At 42.0% G+C, this 18,397-nt stretch overlaps 1 protein-coding gene across 5 annotated transcripts in view; it reads right to left on the reverse strand.

The window, feature by feature from the left end:
* PDE1B (phosphodiesterase 1B) overlaps positions 1-18,397 on the reverse strand; it is a 513,717-nt gene that overhangs the window by 16,714 nt on the left and 478,606 nt on the right. For all 5 annotated transcript variants that reach the window (XM_077483777.1, XM_077483773.1, XM_077483774.1 and 2 more), the window contains 2 exons: positions 8,425-8,506; positions 8,145-8,268 (listed from right to left, as the gene is read on the reverse strand). In XM_077483777.1, coding sequence (XP_077339903.1) covers positions 8,145-8,268; positions 8,425-8,506 — 206 coding nt within the window. The remainder of the gene's footprint in view (positions 1-8,144; positions 8,269-8,424; positions 8,507-18,397) is intronic.

Raw genomic sequence — 18,397 nt, forward strand, 5'->3', positions numbered from 1 at the left:
ACACATTTTGAATGGATCGGAGATTTCCACTACTACTCATATATTATTATGTGTATCAAAATTGCACAGTATATATCTGAATAAAATTGGAGTGTATTAATACTTGGATTACAATTGGGGGTTTTCACAATCCTCACAATTATTTTTTCACATATGAATAAATAGAATTATAAGGGGAGGTTGCACTGTATTTTTGACATTTTTTGTTTTTTGGAATTGTGGGAACACAACCCAAATTTTATCATTTTTTCTTTTTTTGGAATTGTGGGAACACAACCCAAGTTTTTTCTTTTTTTTAGATATAAGTCCGCTTATATCAGGGACCCCTCTAAAGGGGGTGCTCGTATAAAGGGACTCTGATCTAATGGGGATCTGCAATGGTGAGTGCTGATATAAGGTGACATCATATAATAGTGGGTCTTTAAGGGGGGGACTGATATAAGGAGACTTTAAACTAATGGGGGGGTCTCTAAGGGGGGTGCTGACAGAGACCTCCCCATTGGCTCAGTGACGTTTTACATCAGCACCCCCTTAAAGACCTCCATTAGAGAGACCCCCACTTATTTTTTTTATTTTATTTTTTCACTAGTATATTGGAATACCTATTATAAACAGTAAATTTTTTTTAGAATTATACTATAATTTAGGGCCTGTTCACACTAGAATGCAGTCCAATCGCACAGCCTTTGTGATCTGCTGATGGGGTCAGTGCAAAGCTAACAACACCTCAAACGCAGGGCAAGGGGCCCTGCTAAAAAGTGGTGTCTTACAACATCAGAAGCATGTGACAGAATGTACTATTAAGTGTGCAGATGATGATCAGCTGTTCATCTTTGGAGACTTTCAGCGTCTCCTTTGTCCTCCGTACTGCACAAGCGCTGCGCCTGCACAGTATAGGGCAGACACTATCCGATGGGGGGACCTTTCTTGTCAGAACACCGGCTGAGAGTCAGGAAGCATGGGAGCTGTAGTTCGGGGCGGAGCTGAGAGGTGGAGCTTTTCAGCACTTGCTAATTTCCTCCCTCTGTGAGGGGGGAGAGGTGGGGGAGTTGGAAGAAGGCAGAAAGAGCACTGGCAGGCGCTACGGTGATGTGCCTGCTCGACACAGGAATCCTCCCTGGTGCACTGAGAGGAGAGCACCCAGAACAGCACTGGCTCTTTTCCTGGGACATAATTACCTGTAGATTTACTGGCATATGTCCCTGTTGCCAGTACCACCAGTGTTAATTTGAGTCTTAGGACTAAAATGGCATTTTAGTTTTAGTCCCATTTTACTCTTCTGCAATTGTTTTAGTTTTAGTCTTATTTAGTCGACTAAATCTCCAGTAGATTTTCTTAATTGCAATTTAGCTGTAGTCATGGTCGTTTGACAAAAATGACATTTTAGTTTTAGTCTCATTTTAGTCTTTTGACTAAAATGGCATTTTAGTTTTAGTCTCATTTTAGTCTTTTGTCAAAACTGGCTTTTAGTTTTAGTCGTATTTTAGTAATCTCAATTGTTTTAGTTTTAGTTGCATTTTAGTCGACTAAATTAACACTGACTACCACCCCTTTTTGAGAAAACAGGATCAAGCATTACTTTTTGATGCTAAGTAATTTGTATGGGATTTGTTAATAATAACAAGAAAGGCAGTAAAATAGCAACCAACAACAATAGATCTCCAGCAACATAGATACCCCTAGCACCACTAGACTGCCCCCAGCAGCAATAGATCCCCCCCAGTAACGATAGATTCCCCACCTGCAAGAATAGATTCACCCAAGCAACAATATACCCTTGCTACCAACAGTAAATCTCCCAGCAGCCAGCATCAATAGACCCTCCAGCAGCAAGCAACAACAGACCTCCCCTGAAACAGTAGATCCCCAAAGCAACAATATACCCCCCCCCCCCCCCAGTAACCAGCAATAATAACTCCCACTCATAATAGTAGATTTTCCCCGCTGTCAACTACCAAACCTACAATGTGCACAACAATGTAGATACCTACTATGTATGTTAACAGGTGTAGGTCTGTTTGCGTTACAGAATTATGATTTGACCAAGACATGTTGCATATTACATGGCTCGAATTATAATATAATCAACTGCAAATTAAAATGACCCTAGAATCAAGTATCATTTTCCAGCAAATAGTGTGAGACAAGATTGTTGTGAATCATATAGCACTTTCCATCAGCATCCTGCTTCTGCTTTTTTCCTAATTTCTATTTGTCCCACAGTGATGTGTAACTGTGGAGAGGTCTTCATATTAGTGGAACTGCATGATAAACTTTATGGCGAATAGTTTGTGGACACCCGACTATGAGAGCCCTTTCACAGCGCACCACCTAGGACGTCAGCGGTAAAGTGGCGCTATTCTTAGTGCCGCTTTACCATCGTTTTCGGCCGCTAGCGAGGCGGTTTTAACCCCCTTCTAGCGGCCAAAAAGGGGTTAAATCCCCCTGCAGAATGCCGTAGCCGCCGGTATCGCAGAGCTGCCCCATTGATTTCACCGTACTAAAGAGGCTGCTGGCAAGACTTTTTCTGATGCACCGCTTTCCCTCAGGCTTTCACACTAAAGTGCATGGAGCAGCTGTTTTAGGGCGTTTTGCAAGCGCTATTTTTAATGCTATAGCGCCTGCAAAATGCCCTCAGTGTGGAAGGGGTTTAAGACCTATATGAGCTTTTGGCCTTCCTGTTTTAAAACCATAGGCATTGAGTTGGCTTTCCATTTGAAGCTAAACAGTCTCTACACTTCAGTGAGGGCATGTTGTCTATGGGAATTTGTGCCAATTCAGTTAAAAGAGCATTTGTAAGGTCGTGTACTGACGTTGAACAAAAGCAGTCCAAAGGTTCTTAAAGCGGAACTACGCTGCATCTGAACACCGCAAACCAAAAACACTACTTACTTCATTTTTGAAATGCAAAGCAAACTCCCTCATTCATTTATGTCTCCATGCTTTATTTTGCTTAGAAACACTCCCTAGCATCTCTGACTGCGGCCATCTTGAGTAAGGGTAGAGGATTCATGTAGCATTTACTTCGGGAACCCATCTGCCCTTAGATCAGCCATGCAGGCAGGAGGATGTGCTTAGCTGAGAAAGCCCCTCCTCCCCTCCTGAAGACTCCAAGGATATATGACATCATTTGCCTAGACACGGAAACCAGGAAATAACTAAAGAAATGTAAAGAAAGTTTAAAACAAGTACATATTATATACCTTTCTATTGATTTAATAATGCTAGCTTCCAAAAACTGTTGCCATTAGGCTGGAAGTGCACCATTATCTAAAATATCTTTGCATGCTGTAGCGTTAATAGTACCCGGGATGCGAACTGTGCCATTAAAAAAAAAAAAATAGAAAATATTTAAAAACACTGATTTTTGTTTTGAATGCTTTTAAGGACAGAAGAGGGATTAGGGGTCGTGTAGACCCCAGATCTCTCCATAAAGTGTACCTGTCATGTACCTATTGCTGTCACAAAGAATGTTTACACTCCTTGTGACAGCAATAAGTGATCAAGAAAATGTAAAGCAACCGTGTAAAAAAGAATTAGTAATTAAAAAAAAATACTGAAAGTGCCCCCATTAGCCCATGCTAGCGTGCAAAATGCGAACATTTTCATTGGTCCCGCATGCATGCAAACAGCGATCGTCACAAACATGTTAGGTATAGCTGCAATGTCAGCTCATGGGTAGTAATTCTAGCACTAAAACACCTCTGTAAATCTAAACTGGTAACCTATAAAGGCTTTTTAAGCATTGCCTATGGAAAGTGAAATTTATGCCATTTGTTGCCGTTGCACGGGCATGCTCATTTTTAAAGCATGACATGTTTGGTATCTATTTACTTGGTGTAACATCATCTTTCATATTTGACAAAAAAAAAAAATGGGATTGTATTGTATTTTTTATTTTTTTGCTTTAAAATTCTAAAAAAAGTTTATGTTTTCCCAAAAATTGCATTTGAAATTTGCTGCACAAATACTGCGTGACTTAAAAAATTGCATTGCATGTAAACAAAAGGTGCCAGAAAAAGCCTGGACTTCAAGTTGATATAGGGGTTTATTTACTAAAGGCAAATAGGATGTTCACTTTGCAAGGCAAATATCCCCAGGACTTTGAGTTGGTGAAATTTAATTTAGCAAAAAATGCCCATTCATGTACAAGGAACATAAAAAATTTTTTTGCTTACACATGAATGGATGATAGAAGTCAGTAGAGCTTTACCTCATTTACTAAGCTAAGGGAAAAATCTCCTCGCAAGTGAACTGCCCATTTGCCTTTGGAAAATCAACCTCCCAATGTATCACTAGACAGCACTTCCTATATTTTGTCTCCTGGTGACACAATCAATGTAATCCAGTAATTAGAGTCAGCAATATGTGGGATATGCCTATGCACCAGTGAGGCCAGAGTATGGCAGTATGCCACAAAATGTGGAAGTCCTTTGCTGCTTCTAAATGAAAATGATCTGTTAAAGGTCATGATTTTTACTGAGTAGATTTTTAACATTAAACTTTGCTAATGAATCCCAAGTTAGACAGACTTTACATTTTAACTATAGGTCTACTATAAAGGGCAAGATAATACTATAATAGTTGCTCTTACAAAGACAACCATTTTCCTATGGGAAATGATTTCCTGCAGTAAACTTTTCCTGGGAACTGCACTCTGAACTACTCATGGCCACTTCTAATTTATAAATATATGGTCTAAAGAACTCCAGCATGTAGAAAAGCAGCTGACACTATATCCTGATACAAGATATACCAATAAACAAATCTGAAATGTGGTACTATAGAACAAATGTGCAGTCATATACACAGGTGCAAGTAAAAAGTACACTCGTAGTGCAAAGTAAGCAAATAAAAACAATTTGATGTTTGTTAAAAACACATAATGTGCAAAATGACTATGTACCAAGCATAACAAGTGATAATATGCAAATAAAGTGAAAATGTGAAGTCCATTCAAATTAGATCTCCATACAGAGATTTTCAGTTTGGGTAAAAATCCCGCAATCACTTTCCTTCTGGTGCCAGTGAAATTCTGCTGATTGATAATTTTCTGCACACCCCATGCTGTACACACAAGACTTACCAGAAAGTTATGAACCTTGTTGGTCATAAAAGGCTGTACTGGTTAAAACTGGGGAAAAGTACAACATAAAGATCCTCCAACTTCCTCACATCCATAGAGCACAGCAGGCAACAAGCTTAAATATGCAACCTATGTGCACACATGCAAATCTATCTCAGCTCCAAACATCAGAAGGATCAAAGTTGCATGTAACACATGTAAGACAAGGGAAGCACTCCCCATAGTGTGAAACCATATATAAAAGCTCAATTAACTTATATTTATTTACTCACAGGTAAAAAAAAACAAACATCCACAGCGCTTTGATATATTAAGTCCGCTTTCTGCTAGAATACAATATGGCTGCCAGCCGGTTGACACGCATTGTAATGTAAGTCCTGGCTCTGCCCAGCACATTTTGTCATACATAATGTCATCAGGGTTTTAAGACGCACGTTCAGCACCACACTACATATACTGTATAGAGGAACAGGAAAGGTGGATAGGTTGGCAATTATGCAAATATATCCACAAAGGCTGATTACAATGAAGTAATGTCCTCCTATTGTCGAAAAATAGAACGGGCTAGTGACATACATACACAATCCCAGAATAAACTTGAAAGAGTCCCTCTGGTGGTCAAAAAAGGGAAAAGCAAATAAAGTATATTGACCACTTGTTCTATAAACAAATAAAAATAGGGAGATTCTTCATAAACAATGTAATAGGTTATTTCTAAACAGAAAGGTCCCGATCAGTCTTTCCATTCGCAAACTCCCCATAAAATGATACAAACTTGTAAATTAACCAATGAAATTGAAATTAAAGGACCTAAACTAATTTACTATTAGGTACACAGGTTCACTCTATAAATCTAAGTAACGGCAGATGTTTTCTACCTTTGCTGGTACCACCCTATATGTAACAGTCTTACTACAAAATGGGATCAACTATTTTGATAAAACAACTGATGTCTCATTCAATATTGAGACCATGAGGCGTAAAAGTTCTTATACTTTAGATCCATTTAGTCTCCAATTTAGAAATTTCCCTTTTGATGTTACCCCCACTCCAATGTATGTATATTTATATATTCCTATAAACAAAGTAACAGCTGGGTTCTTATTATGATGCATGGCATAGTGTTTTGATACACTGTGCCCCTTGAAACCCCATTATTATGTTTACGATGTGTTCTTTAAGGTAAACTTGTAACTCCCGTGCGGTCAGTCCCACATATTGCAGACTGCAAGGGCACTAGACCACATTCCTAAAGCCACAAGACATAAAGGTAGGAATGCCATATTGTTTGGATTGATTGAAATGTGGTTAGTTTCCTTCCTTTAAAGGCAGTAACCTGGCATATACCACATTTTCTGCATAAATGGACACCCTCCATATTTTGAAAAAATACTGGTTTAAATGGTGAATTGTAAATATTTAGGCCAACAAAGATCTCAAAGTTGGTACCCCCTAAATATTACCGCACAGTTTTCAGGTAATATTTGACCTTAAATGTTATTGTTGCTTAGTATAGACCAATATTTCTTGATGATGTTTTAACCAAGTAATGCTGGAAAGAGTAGATGGTAATCATGGACCAGTTAAATCTGTCTGAACCAGATGAAAGTCTACTACTCTTCTTAAGCAGTAGATCACGGTCTTGATGTTTTACCTGCAGAATAGTTTTATCCAGTACTCCACTATCATATCTCTTTTCCAAGAGACTTGACCTCAGAGTCTGAGCTTGTTCAGAATAATCCTTGACTTCAGTACGATTATGTTTGAGTCAAAGTAACTGACTTCTAAGGGCAGAGGCTAACCAGGAAGGATGATGGCAACTTCTCATATAAATTAAACAAATGATTCCAATGAACTTGAGTCCATGTACCAAATGAAGATAATATCCTTGATGTACCTCTTCCATAGCCATAATAAATCTCCTAGTGGTCAACATTACATCCTGCTCCCACTTGGCCATGAATAAGTTGGCCATACTAAGAGCAAATTTGTCTCTCACGGCCACTTCCATATTCTGAAAGTAAAATCTTTCATCAAACCTGGAGTAATTATGTTTCATTGAAAATTCCAAAAGTTTAAGAATGAAACTCCTCTGGATCTCTGGTAAAGTTAAATCCTGGTCTACAAAATATTGAACAGCATCATAGCTAAGTCTATGTGAGATGTATCCTTCTTGCCCTTGTATATCCTTATGGACGTTAATAGTGTGCTGCCTAATCTTCAGAAAAAATGGGCTCTGCATCACTAGTGGCTGCAAGTAGCGATCAATATATTTCTCAATCCTCAATGTGACAAATGCCATTAATGATGGGACGCCCTGGTGTATTTACACTGTACTAAGATCCTGTGGATTTTAGGTAGACAATACATGACTGGAGCTCTAAAGGCCAAAGGAGCCAGAAAGGCCCACACTTTCTTTAAAATCCCATCTCTATAACCACAATCCAGCACTCTTTTTAGATCATTTTTGTAGTAATTTTTAAGAAGTTTGTGCATGGAAACTGATCGGGACCTTCCGATTTAGGAACAATCTGTTTCTCATAGCATTGTTTGAGGAGAATCTCCCTATTTTGATTTGTTTATAGAATAAGGATTTGATATACTGTATTTGCTTTTCCCTCTTTTGACCATCAGAGGAACTTTTTACAGTTTATTCTGGGATTGTGTATTGATGTGTGTTACTTTCCCATTCTATGTTTCGCCACTAGGGGAACAATACTTCATTGTAATTGGCCTTTACAGAGATCTATTTGAAACTAATCCCAACCAATCCAGCTTCTTTTTATAAGAAAAATGTGCATCCTGAGCCCTTAATGGTATCACGTATCGCATCACATATGATGCAACAAATTGTTCTTATTTGCTTACTTTGCACTAATAGTGTACTCTTTAGTTGCACATATATAGATTACTGCACATTTGTTCTATAGCGTTACACACATGTCTACATACACCGCTGTCTTTGATGACTGTCCTCAAAAGTTGTTTCTTTTTTCACAAGCAAGATTTCAGTTTAAGTTAAATTACACTTTTAGAAGAAGTACAATTATAAACAAACCTGGACTGGTTGACAGAAGCAGCTTGTTTACTTTTGGTGCCCTCTTCTACTAATGGAAGAACAATCTTTTCAGCCACATCAGTCAACACTGAAAATGTTGGGTCGACAATAAACTCAATGAAGCCTGTAAAGAAGCAGATGACAAATCACAGGCTGTAATTCCAGAAATCATACAATGACCTCTGTTGACCTTGTCAATGTTCAAGGTCATTTTTGGTCTTATCTTCCACTTTCAGGTTCAAATTTCTACTCACTATGTGATAAAGGAAACTGCACATACCTATTTGAGACTGAGCTACCAATGTGGACTTGCGATCACAAAGTGGAGAGAATGGCAACCCCATTTCAGCCTCTTTGTCACCCTGGAGGAAAAAGAAAACATAATTAAAGGAACGACTAGTACAAAAACTCAGCTTCTTCACTAAGCAATAAGAAAGGTATTAGACATCAATCACAAGGTCTTTCTCATACAGTAAAAAAATTCACATACATAGAAAGAATTATGCTCCCCCAATCGTGAGTAGAAACTGGTGGTTGACTTACTCACTGGCATCTAAAAGTAACCTGTCAGTAGTAATTCAATAACAAAACCTATGAAGATGTATTATAAATTACTAGTACATGCTACCTAGACTTGTCACAAATGGAAATATTGACATCAACTGTGACAGGACAGTCAGACACATTCACTGCATCCTATTTATGCATGTCTTTATCAGTCACTGAGGTATGTGCATTGCATGACAGAGCTAAAGTAGATATCTAAATAGTTTAGGTTGTAATTACAAAGAGCAAACACAGATGTTATATACAAACACTTTGCAAGGATTTCTATTTGGAAAGCTTGATATCAAATTATAACTGGCATGTAGACAACCTCTCAGGGACACAAGTCACAAAATCTCCCTGCCACAGTTCCCAGCATTGTCAAGGGGTGATTTATCCACCTGTACCCACTCCAACTGTCACCTGATTTCAGGGCTGCTGATAGAAACCATGGGGCCCCGTACAGCCTACCTGATGGGGCCCCCTTCTGCCCCAACCTCAACCCCACCTATCCATCCAGCGAAAGGGCTAATATAGGTGGGAAGGGGTTAATGATGCCAAGAGGTGCTCATGTCTTACTTTGTAAACTTACAATCTTTTTTTATTTATGTGCATTATATTAAAATATGCAGCAAAGTCAGTATAACTGGCAGAAGATGCGGGGGGTAGGTCAGTAGAACAACGGACAGAGTCCCCCATTTCACATCAGAGCCCCCTCCATCACAGCAGAGTCCCCTCCATCACAGAAGAGCCCCCTCCATCACAGCAGAGCCCCCTCTATCACAGCAGAGTCCCCTCCATCACAGCAGAGCCCCCTCCATCACAGCAGAGCCCCCTCCATCACAGCAGAGTCCCCTCCAGCAGAGCCCCCTCCATCACATCAGAGTCCACTCCATCACAGCCCCCTCCATCACATCAGAGCCCCCTCCATCACAGCAGAGCCCCCTCCATCACAGCAGAGTCTCCTCCAGCAGAGCCCCCTCCAGCAGAGTCCCCTCCATCACAGCAGAGTCCCCTCCATCACAGCAGAGTCCCTTATATCACATCAGAGCCCCCTCCATCACAGCAGAGCCCCCTCCATCACAGCAGAGTCCCCTCCATCACAGCAGAGTCCCCTCCAGCAGAGCCCCCTCCATCACATCAGAGTCCACTCCATCACAGCCCCCTCCATCACAGCAGAGCCCCCTCCATCACAGCAGAGTCTCCTCCAGCAGAGCCCCCTCCAGCAGAGTCCCCTCCATCACAGCAGAGTCCCCTCCATCACAGCAGAGTCCCTTATATCACATCAGAGCCCCCTCCATCACAGCAGAGCCCCCTCCATCACAGCAGAGCCCCTTATATCACAGCAGAGCCCCCTCCATCACAGCAGAGCACCTCTCAACATCAGTCCCCATTTCAGGTTGGTGGGGGAGGGGGCCTCTCAGGAGGTGTTAGGATTGTTTACATTACAAAACATTTCTGACTGTTCGTGTTGTGTCTGTGCTGGCAGGTCAGATGCAGTGTCAGTGGGCCTGTTTTAATCTGTGCCCACATGAGAGAACTCTCCTGCATAGCAGCGTGTCTCTTACCTAAGAAGCTCCTGTCCCGGGCTGCTAATCCTTAGACTTCTCTCCTCCAACCAATGAGAGCAGCGGAGGGGTGTGGTCTTGGGTCTGTGGAGAAGGCAATCTAGAAGCTCTGGACTGGATTACAGAGCTCAGCTGAGGTCCTGGGAGACACAGATTCCTGGATTCTGTGTCCAGGATTTTGTAATGGAAAGATCCAGTGTGTAGTGTACAATGAGCGCAGGGAGCCACTTGTAAATTAGAAAGCGTTTTTTGGGTTTTCTCCACTGAACTGTCTTTGAAGCTGCACAGGCCCCCCCTGCTGGCCGGGCCCGGTACAACAGGGCTGGCTGTACTGGCTTATCAGCGGCCCTGCCTGATTTAACCAAATGTATCTACTCCAAATGTCAGTTTTAGGTGATCATATGTTAGTGGAACATTGTCACAGGTGAAACATGGAGATTACCTATTTTTTATGAAAATGCACATTGCCTGACTTTACTGTTGAACATCTTGCTTTAAAGCTGTTTACCTGTCAAAGGACTTGTATTTCTTTTCATTCAGTCTTCTGAATTGTATTTCTGTCCATTCATTCATGAGATTTACACAACCCTGTCACACAACACAGCAACCCTAGAGACTTGATTTTTTTTTTCTGCTGCAACTACGTATTGAATGGGTCCCAGCCTGGACTGTGAAGGAAAAGCAACAGACTGATGAGCTCATTTGTCGGTCACTCTGCTCGCTATGCCCACAGCACCATTACCTGGTTCCTTTTGCTGATTATCTCTTTCCCTACACTCTGATGTAAAGGGGATATCAAATTTTAATTCATGTAGTAACCAAGTTGTTCCTATGTATTTTTTAATAATTACATACCAGCATTTTCACAAAAAGTTTTGTAACAGTGCCTCTATATTCCTCCTATGGCAGAGGAAATTATGCACTTCAGATAGCTATATACGTTTTTGCTTCTGTGTTGTTTAGCTGTGAAATTACTATGGCACAACATGCTGTCTTCCACAGTTATGGCACCTTCAGATTTATATTGTTAATTTAAAATGCCTGAACAGTAGTTTAATATGCAATAATATTCCCAGAAAGACTTGTGATGTGGTCTGTTATTAGACTCATAAAGTCAACTGATATATTATTGTTGGAGTTATTCTAGATTATGGAATGCTGTGAAAATAATAATTGAAAGAGATGAGTATCTAAACAGCAAAACTGGGTTGCTGTATTAAAGAACTTTCTACTTAATGACAATGTTACCTTTTAATAATACAGCAGAGGCAACAAATTTCCTTCCCACAGAGAACATAGGATCCAATTCACACAATGCCCAAAGGACTCATCATTCGCAATTACAAAGTATTAACAAGGGATATCTACACAGCATCTACAGTGAGGAAAATAATGATTTGATCCCCTGCAGATTTTGCCCACTTACAAAGAAAGGAAGGGTCTAAAAATGTTTTATCATAGGTGTATTTTAAATGATAGAGACAAAATATCAACCAAAAATCCAGGAAAAAAAAAAAAAACATGACACAAATGTTATAAATTGAGTTGCAGTTCAGTGAGTAAAATAAGCATTTGATCCTCAAGCAAAAAACATGACTTAGTACTTGGTGGAGAAACCCTTGTTGGCAAGCACAGAGGTATGACATTTCATGTAGTTGGTGACCTGATTTGCATGTATTTTTCTTCCTCCAAACATGTCCAGTCCCCCTCCTAAGGAGGCACATGTACATCTAAATGGTTCAGATAAGGTTTGGGAGAAATTGCTGCGGTCAGATGAGACCAAAATGTAGCTTTTTGACATTAACTTGACTCGCCGTGTTTGGAAGAAGACAAAATGCTGACTATGACCCTAAGAACACAGTCCCTACAGTCAAGCACGGAGGTGGAAACATTATGCTTTGGTGCTGTTGCTCTGCTAAAGGTACAGGCCAACTTTGCCGCATTGAGGGGGCAATGGAAAGGGCCATGTATTGTAAAATCTTGGATGAGAACCTTCTTCCCTCAACCAGAACACTGAAGATGGGTCGTGAACGGGTCTTCCAACATGACAATGACCCAAAACATACTGCCAAGGCAACAAATGAGTGATTCAAGAAGAAGCGCATTTAGGTAATGAAGTGGCCTAGTCAGCCTCCAGATCTTAATGCTATAGAAAATTTATGGCGGGAGCTGAAACTTCAAGTTGCCAAGAGACAGCCAAGAAACCTTAAGGATTTAGAGAAGATCTGTAAAAAAGAGTGGACCAAAATCCCTCCTGAGATCTGTGCAAATCTGGTCACCAACTACAACAAATGTCTTACCTCTGTACTTGCCAAGAAGGGCTTCTCCACCAAGTACTAAGTCATGCTTTGCTTGGGGATCAAATATTTATTTTACTCTCTGAACTGTAACTTAATTTATAGCATTAGTTTTTTTTTCTGGATTTTTGGTTGATATACTGTCTCTATCATTTAAAATACACCTATGATAAAAGTATAGACATTTGCTTGTAAGTGGGCAAACTTACAAAATCTGCAGGAGATCAAATAATAATTTTCCTCGCTGTACACAGCTTTTTACTTTCTGTTACTTATTCCAAAATATCTCTGAGCACAATATTTCCTCTACCCACTAACGTCTAACCCTGCCATATTTGACCAAACCACTTCCATTCTGCATAACCCAGTCTTTTCATTGATTCAAGAAATTGGACTATGGGATATAGTTATCAATGATTAAATTGGACATTTGCCCAATAAATCATTAACAGCTATTTTCCCAAGTATCATAGGATGGCATTTGCCCACTAATTTCTTACTATATTTGCGCTATGTATAATGTGGAGGCTAAAGGGCAAATCAATTGTTAGCAAAATATATGAAGTACTGTAGACGTTTATGTTTTTTTGGGCTAATGTTGAACTAATTGCCATTGAATATTTGACAAATATATTGTACCTCTGTTACCAAAAGTTGGACATAATTATTATATACTCATCATTACACAGATACAGACTTTCTGAAAAACCTCTAATTAAATCCATAAGCATGCATGGTTCTTGATTAGCAGAAGTAACTGTATATCATTTTCATTAGATTCAATAGCATTTTTAATTTTAACATACTATTCACATTTGAAGACTACAGCATCTTAAAGAAAAAGATAATTCACACTATTGGTTGAACGTTTCTTTTTTTTCAAATTTACTAACTATGTAACTATGGAATTGATTTTCTAAAGACAGAGGGTGCAAAATCTGGGGCAGTTCTGCACAGAAACCTATCAGCTTCCAGCTTTTTTTGTCAAAGCTACATTAACCTCATTGGCGGTAGGGATGAGCTTCGAATTCAAGTCAAACTCATGTTCGACTCGAACATTGCCTGCCCACCTGTTCACAGAACAGCGAACAATTTGGGGTGTTTGCGGCAAATTCGAAAAGCCGCGGAACACCCTGTACAAGTCTATGGGAGAAATATAAAGTGCTAATTTTAAAGGCTTATATGCAAGTTATTGTCATAAAAAGTGTTCGGGGACCCGAGTCCTGCCCCAGGGGACATGTATCAATGCAAAAAAAAGTTTTAAAAACTGATGTTTTTTCGGGAGCAGTGATTTTAATAATGCTTAAAGTGAAACAATAAAAGTGTAATATTCCTTTAAATTTCGTACCTGGGGGGTGCGTGTAGTATGCCTGTAAAGGGGTTCATCTTTCCTGTGCTTAAAACTGTCCCTGCACAAAGTGTCATTTCTGCAGGAAAAAAAGTAAAAAAAAAGTGTGGGGTTCCCCCCAAATTCAATTACCAGGCCCTTCAGGTCTGGTATGGATATTAAGGGGAACCCCACGTCAAATGAAAAAAAAAATTGACGTGGGGTTCCCCCCAAATATCCATACCAGACCTGAGGTCTGGTATGGATTTTAAGGGGAACTCCACGCCAAATTTTAAAAAAAATGCATGCAACGTGGCAGGCCGCAGAAAAAGGGGGGGACAAGAGAGCACACCCCCCTCCTGAACCGTACCAGGCCACATGCCCTCAACATTGGGAGGATGCTCTGGGGATCCCAGCAGCCTGACACTTCTTATATGAGGAGGGTGGGGGCCACCCGTCACCTGACCCCGCCCCCCTCTGAAGCAAGGGAAAATCCCGGCTTCCCCAATGATTTGCGCGTGACCCCCGCCCCCTCTAATGCAACGCAGGTTTCCGTTACGTCACTTGACCCCGCCCTCCTCATATAAGAAGTGTCAGGCTGCTCAGATCCCCGCAGTGTCTCCGGTGGAGATAAAGGATGGATGTGCTACGCCGGAGGGAGAGATCACTCATCGCTGGATCAGATCAGCCATTGCTGGACTCGGAGAGATGATCATCCGTCGCTGGATAGCAAAAGTGGATTACCACCGCTGGAATCTTTTTACATTTTTTTACATTTTTAATAAAGGACTTTTGCAACGGTGTGTGTGTCTTTTTTTAACTATTTTTTTCTTTGTAAAATGGTAGGGGTACTTTTGTACCCCCTTACAATTTCAAACAGGGGGGAGCCGGGATCTGGGGGTCCTCTTGTTAAAGGGGGCTTCCATATTCTGATAAGCCCCCCGCCCGCAGACCCCCACAACCACCAGCCAGGGTTGTGGGGATGAGGCCCTTGTCCTCATCAACATGGGGACAAGGTGCTAAGGGGGGACCCCAAAGCATCCTCCCAATATTGAGGGCATGTAGCCTGGTACGGTTCAGGAGGGGGGTGCTCTCTTGCCCCCCCTCTCTTTTCCTGTGGCCTGCCAGGTTGCGTGCTCGGATAAAGGGTCTGGTATTGATTTTTAGGGGAAACTCCATGCTATTTTTTTTTTAATTTTGCATGGAGTTCCCCTTAAAATCCATACCAGACCTGAAGGGTCTGCTATGGATATTTGGGGGGGAACCCCACGTAATTTTAAAAAAAAATTGACGCTGGGTTCCTCTTAATATCCATACCAGACGTGAAGGGCCTGGTACTTGAATTTGGGGGAACCCCACGCTTTTTAAATTTTTTTTTATCAATGACAGTTCTCTGTATTACGGGGAGACGACAATTCATTATAGCTGTGAGTGATTTTAAATGATTTTTTTTCCCTGCAGAAATGACACTTTGTGCAGGGACAGTTCTAAGCACGGGAAACATGCGTCCCTTCACAGGCATACTATACACACCCCCAGGTATGAAATTTAAAGGAATATTACACCTTTATTGTTTCACTTTAAGCCCTTGTACACACGGCCGGACATTCCGACAATAAAATCAGTCGGAACAGTCCGATGGAGCCCACACACTGTCAGATTATCTGACAACACGGTCCTATCGGACATTGTCCATTGGAATATCCGACCATGTGTACAAGGGCTAAGCATTATTATAATCACTGCTTCCGAAAAAATGTTAGTTTTTAAAACTTTTTTTTGCATTGATACATGTCCCCTGGGGCAGGACCCAGGTCCCCAAGCACTTTATATGACAATAACTTGCATATTAGCCTTTAAAATTAGCACTTTTGATTTTGAACGTTCGAGTTACATAGACTTTAATAAGGTTCTAAAGTTCACATGAAGTTTAGATCTGTTCGCAGGTTCTGGTGCGAACCGACCCGGGGGGTGTTTGGCTCATCCATAATTGGCGGTATGAATATGTCAGATTTTTGCTTCTCAAAGTGGTACAATTGTTTTGCATAGGAATTTGGCGTTTTATATTATAGGCCTGTAATTCTTAGTAATAACGCACTTAAATCTGTCCAAACAAGGGTCTAGTAGACACCCTGGGTATGATAAAGTTTGAATCACAAAATCATAAATTATAATATAATAAATAACTATAAATAAGTATAAAAAATAATAATGTAATAATAATAGAAAGATTTGGAAAGCTGCGCCACAACCCCTATTTAACTAACCAAATCAATGTGAAATACCTGAATACTTAATATACACACAAATAAATGAATAGGTGTATGATACATACATAAATAAATAACATTGGTATCACACAAATTAATTAAGCAAAGAAGACAGCATGAATAATAGGAAAACAGCTTGAAAAAAGCCAAAGCTGAGAAATAGAGTCCACTATATATGTTCTCATAAGGACACCATGGTGAATCCACACGAAACTGCAAATCAGTGCCCGTCACCGAGAGTTTGATGCGCTTACCAGATATAGATCAAGTTGCAGCCTTAATAATAAATCATCTGTGTCATATTGCATGCATCTGATGCTAACAGATCAGCTATCCCTGGTGTATGGTAACACCGCACAAATAACTTCCACGGTCAGCAGTCGGACATATCACTAACAGTGGCTCGGCATTATAAATGGGGCTTGTCTCTGTTTTTTTCAAGCCTCCGGTGAAATATTTCTGTGAATTACAAGTTTCACACAGCTCGCGATTGAGCATGATAATATAATAATAATAATAAAATAAATTTTCCCATGATTCACTATCGCTCAATTCTGGAAGTGTTCTAATTTACTAACGCTGTTTTCTAGCTGGTCTAAAACCTCTTTTGACGTAAAGGGACACTTTTTGGTTGCCATGGACAATCTCAAGTTTCCAGGCAGAAAGAACAGTATATATAAGGCCGCGTACACACGGGCGGACTGTTCGCCCAACTTTGTTTGTCAAACAGTTTCGGCAAACAGTCCGCTCAAAATTAGCATGGGCGGACATGGCCACACACGGCACTTTTTGAGCGGACTGTTTCAGCGAACTGTTTGACAAACAGTTCGCTCAACTTTTGAAATGAACGGACTCGCCCACGTAAGGCGGAGGCAAATCCGCCCATTTCGAGCGCGTGTACAGGTAGGCGGGGCCCGCGAAGGAGACGTCGCGGGCTCCGCCGCCTGGAATGGACTTAAAGGGGAACCCCAACGCCGAAAAAAATCGGCGTGGGGGTTCCCCCAAAGTCCACAACAGACCCTTGTCTGAGCACGCTACCCGGCCGGCCAGGAAAGGGGGGCGAGCGAGCGCGCCCCCCCTCCTGAGCCGTACCAGGCCGCGTGCCCTCAACATGGGGGGGTGCCTTGGGGAAGGGGGGGCCGCGCGGCCCCCCCACCCCAAAGCACCTTGTCCCCATGTTGATGAGGACAAGGGCCTCTTCCCGACAACCCTGGCCGTTGGTTGTCGGGGTCTGCGGGCGGGGGGCTTATCAGAATCCGGGAGCCCCCTTTAAGAAGGGGGCCCCCGGATACCGGCCCCCCACCCTATGTGAATGAGTATGGGGTACAATGTACCCCTACCCATTCACCTGTGAAATAAAGTACAAAAAAAAACACAACACAGAGAAAAAATATTTTATTGCACAGCTCCGGGGGTCTTCCGTCTTCGGGGGTCTTCTCGCCGGACTCCTCCGCTATCTTCGTGTAGCTCTTTTACTAGCGGAGGAGCCCGGCTTTCTTCCTCCCCGCCGCCGGCCTCTTCTCCCGACTTCGGGGGTCTTGTCCCCCTCTTCGGTTCTTCTGCCGGGCCACCGCGCCTTCTTGTAGCTCTTTTACAGGCGGTGGCCCGGTCTTCTGTCGCCGCTGCCTTCCGTTCTTCTGTCGCCGCCTTCGGTTCTTCTGCCGGGCCACCGCGCCTTCTTGTAGCTCTTTTACAGGCGGTGGCCCGGTCTTCTGTCGCCGCTGTCGCTGTCGCCGTCGCCGCCTTCCGTTCTTGTTCTTCTTCTTGTTCTTCTTCTTCTTCCCCAGGAGATGTTGACACGTCGCTCTCTCCGGCCGGAATGCCAGAGCCGCGCTGTGCGGTCACTTATATAGTGACAATGGGGCGGTGTCACATGGTATATGTCACATGGGTTGGTCACATGGGTTGATGTCACATGGGGACTATGACATCGTAAGGGGGCGGGGTCACCATGTGACCAACCCATGTGACATATACCATGTGACACCGCCCCATTGTCACTATATAAGTGACCGCACAGCGCGGCTCTGGCATTCCGGCCGGAGAGAGCGACGTGTCAACATCTCCTGGGGAAGAAGAAGAAGAACAAGAACGGAAGGCGGCGACGGCGACAGCGACAGCGGCGACAGAAGACCGGGCCACCGCCTGTAAAAGAGCTACAAGAAGGCGCGGTGGCCCGGCAGAAGAACGGAAGGCAGCGGCGACAGAAGACCGGGCCACCGCCTGTAAAAGAGCTACAAGAAGG

This window comes from Lithobates pipiens, unplaced genomic scaffold (genome assembly GCF_037356315.1).
Source record: "Lithobates pipiens isolate NorthernLeopardFrog02 unplaced genomic scaffold, aLitPip1_a1.2 Scaffold_16, whole genome shotgun sequence".
NCBI classification, from domain to species: Eukaryota; Metazoa; Chordata; class Amphibia; order Anura; family Ranidae; genus Lithobates; species Lithobates pipiens.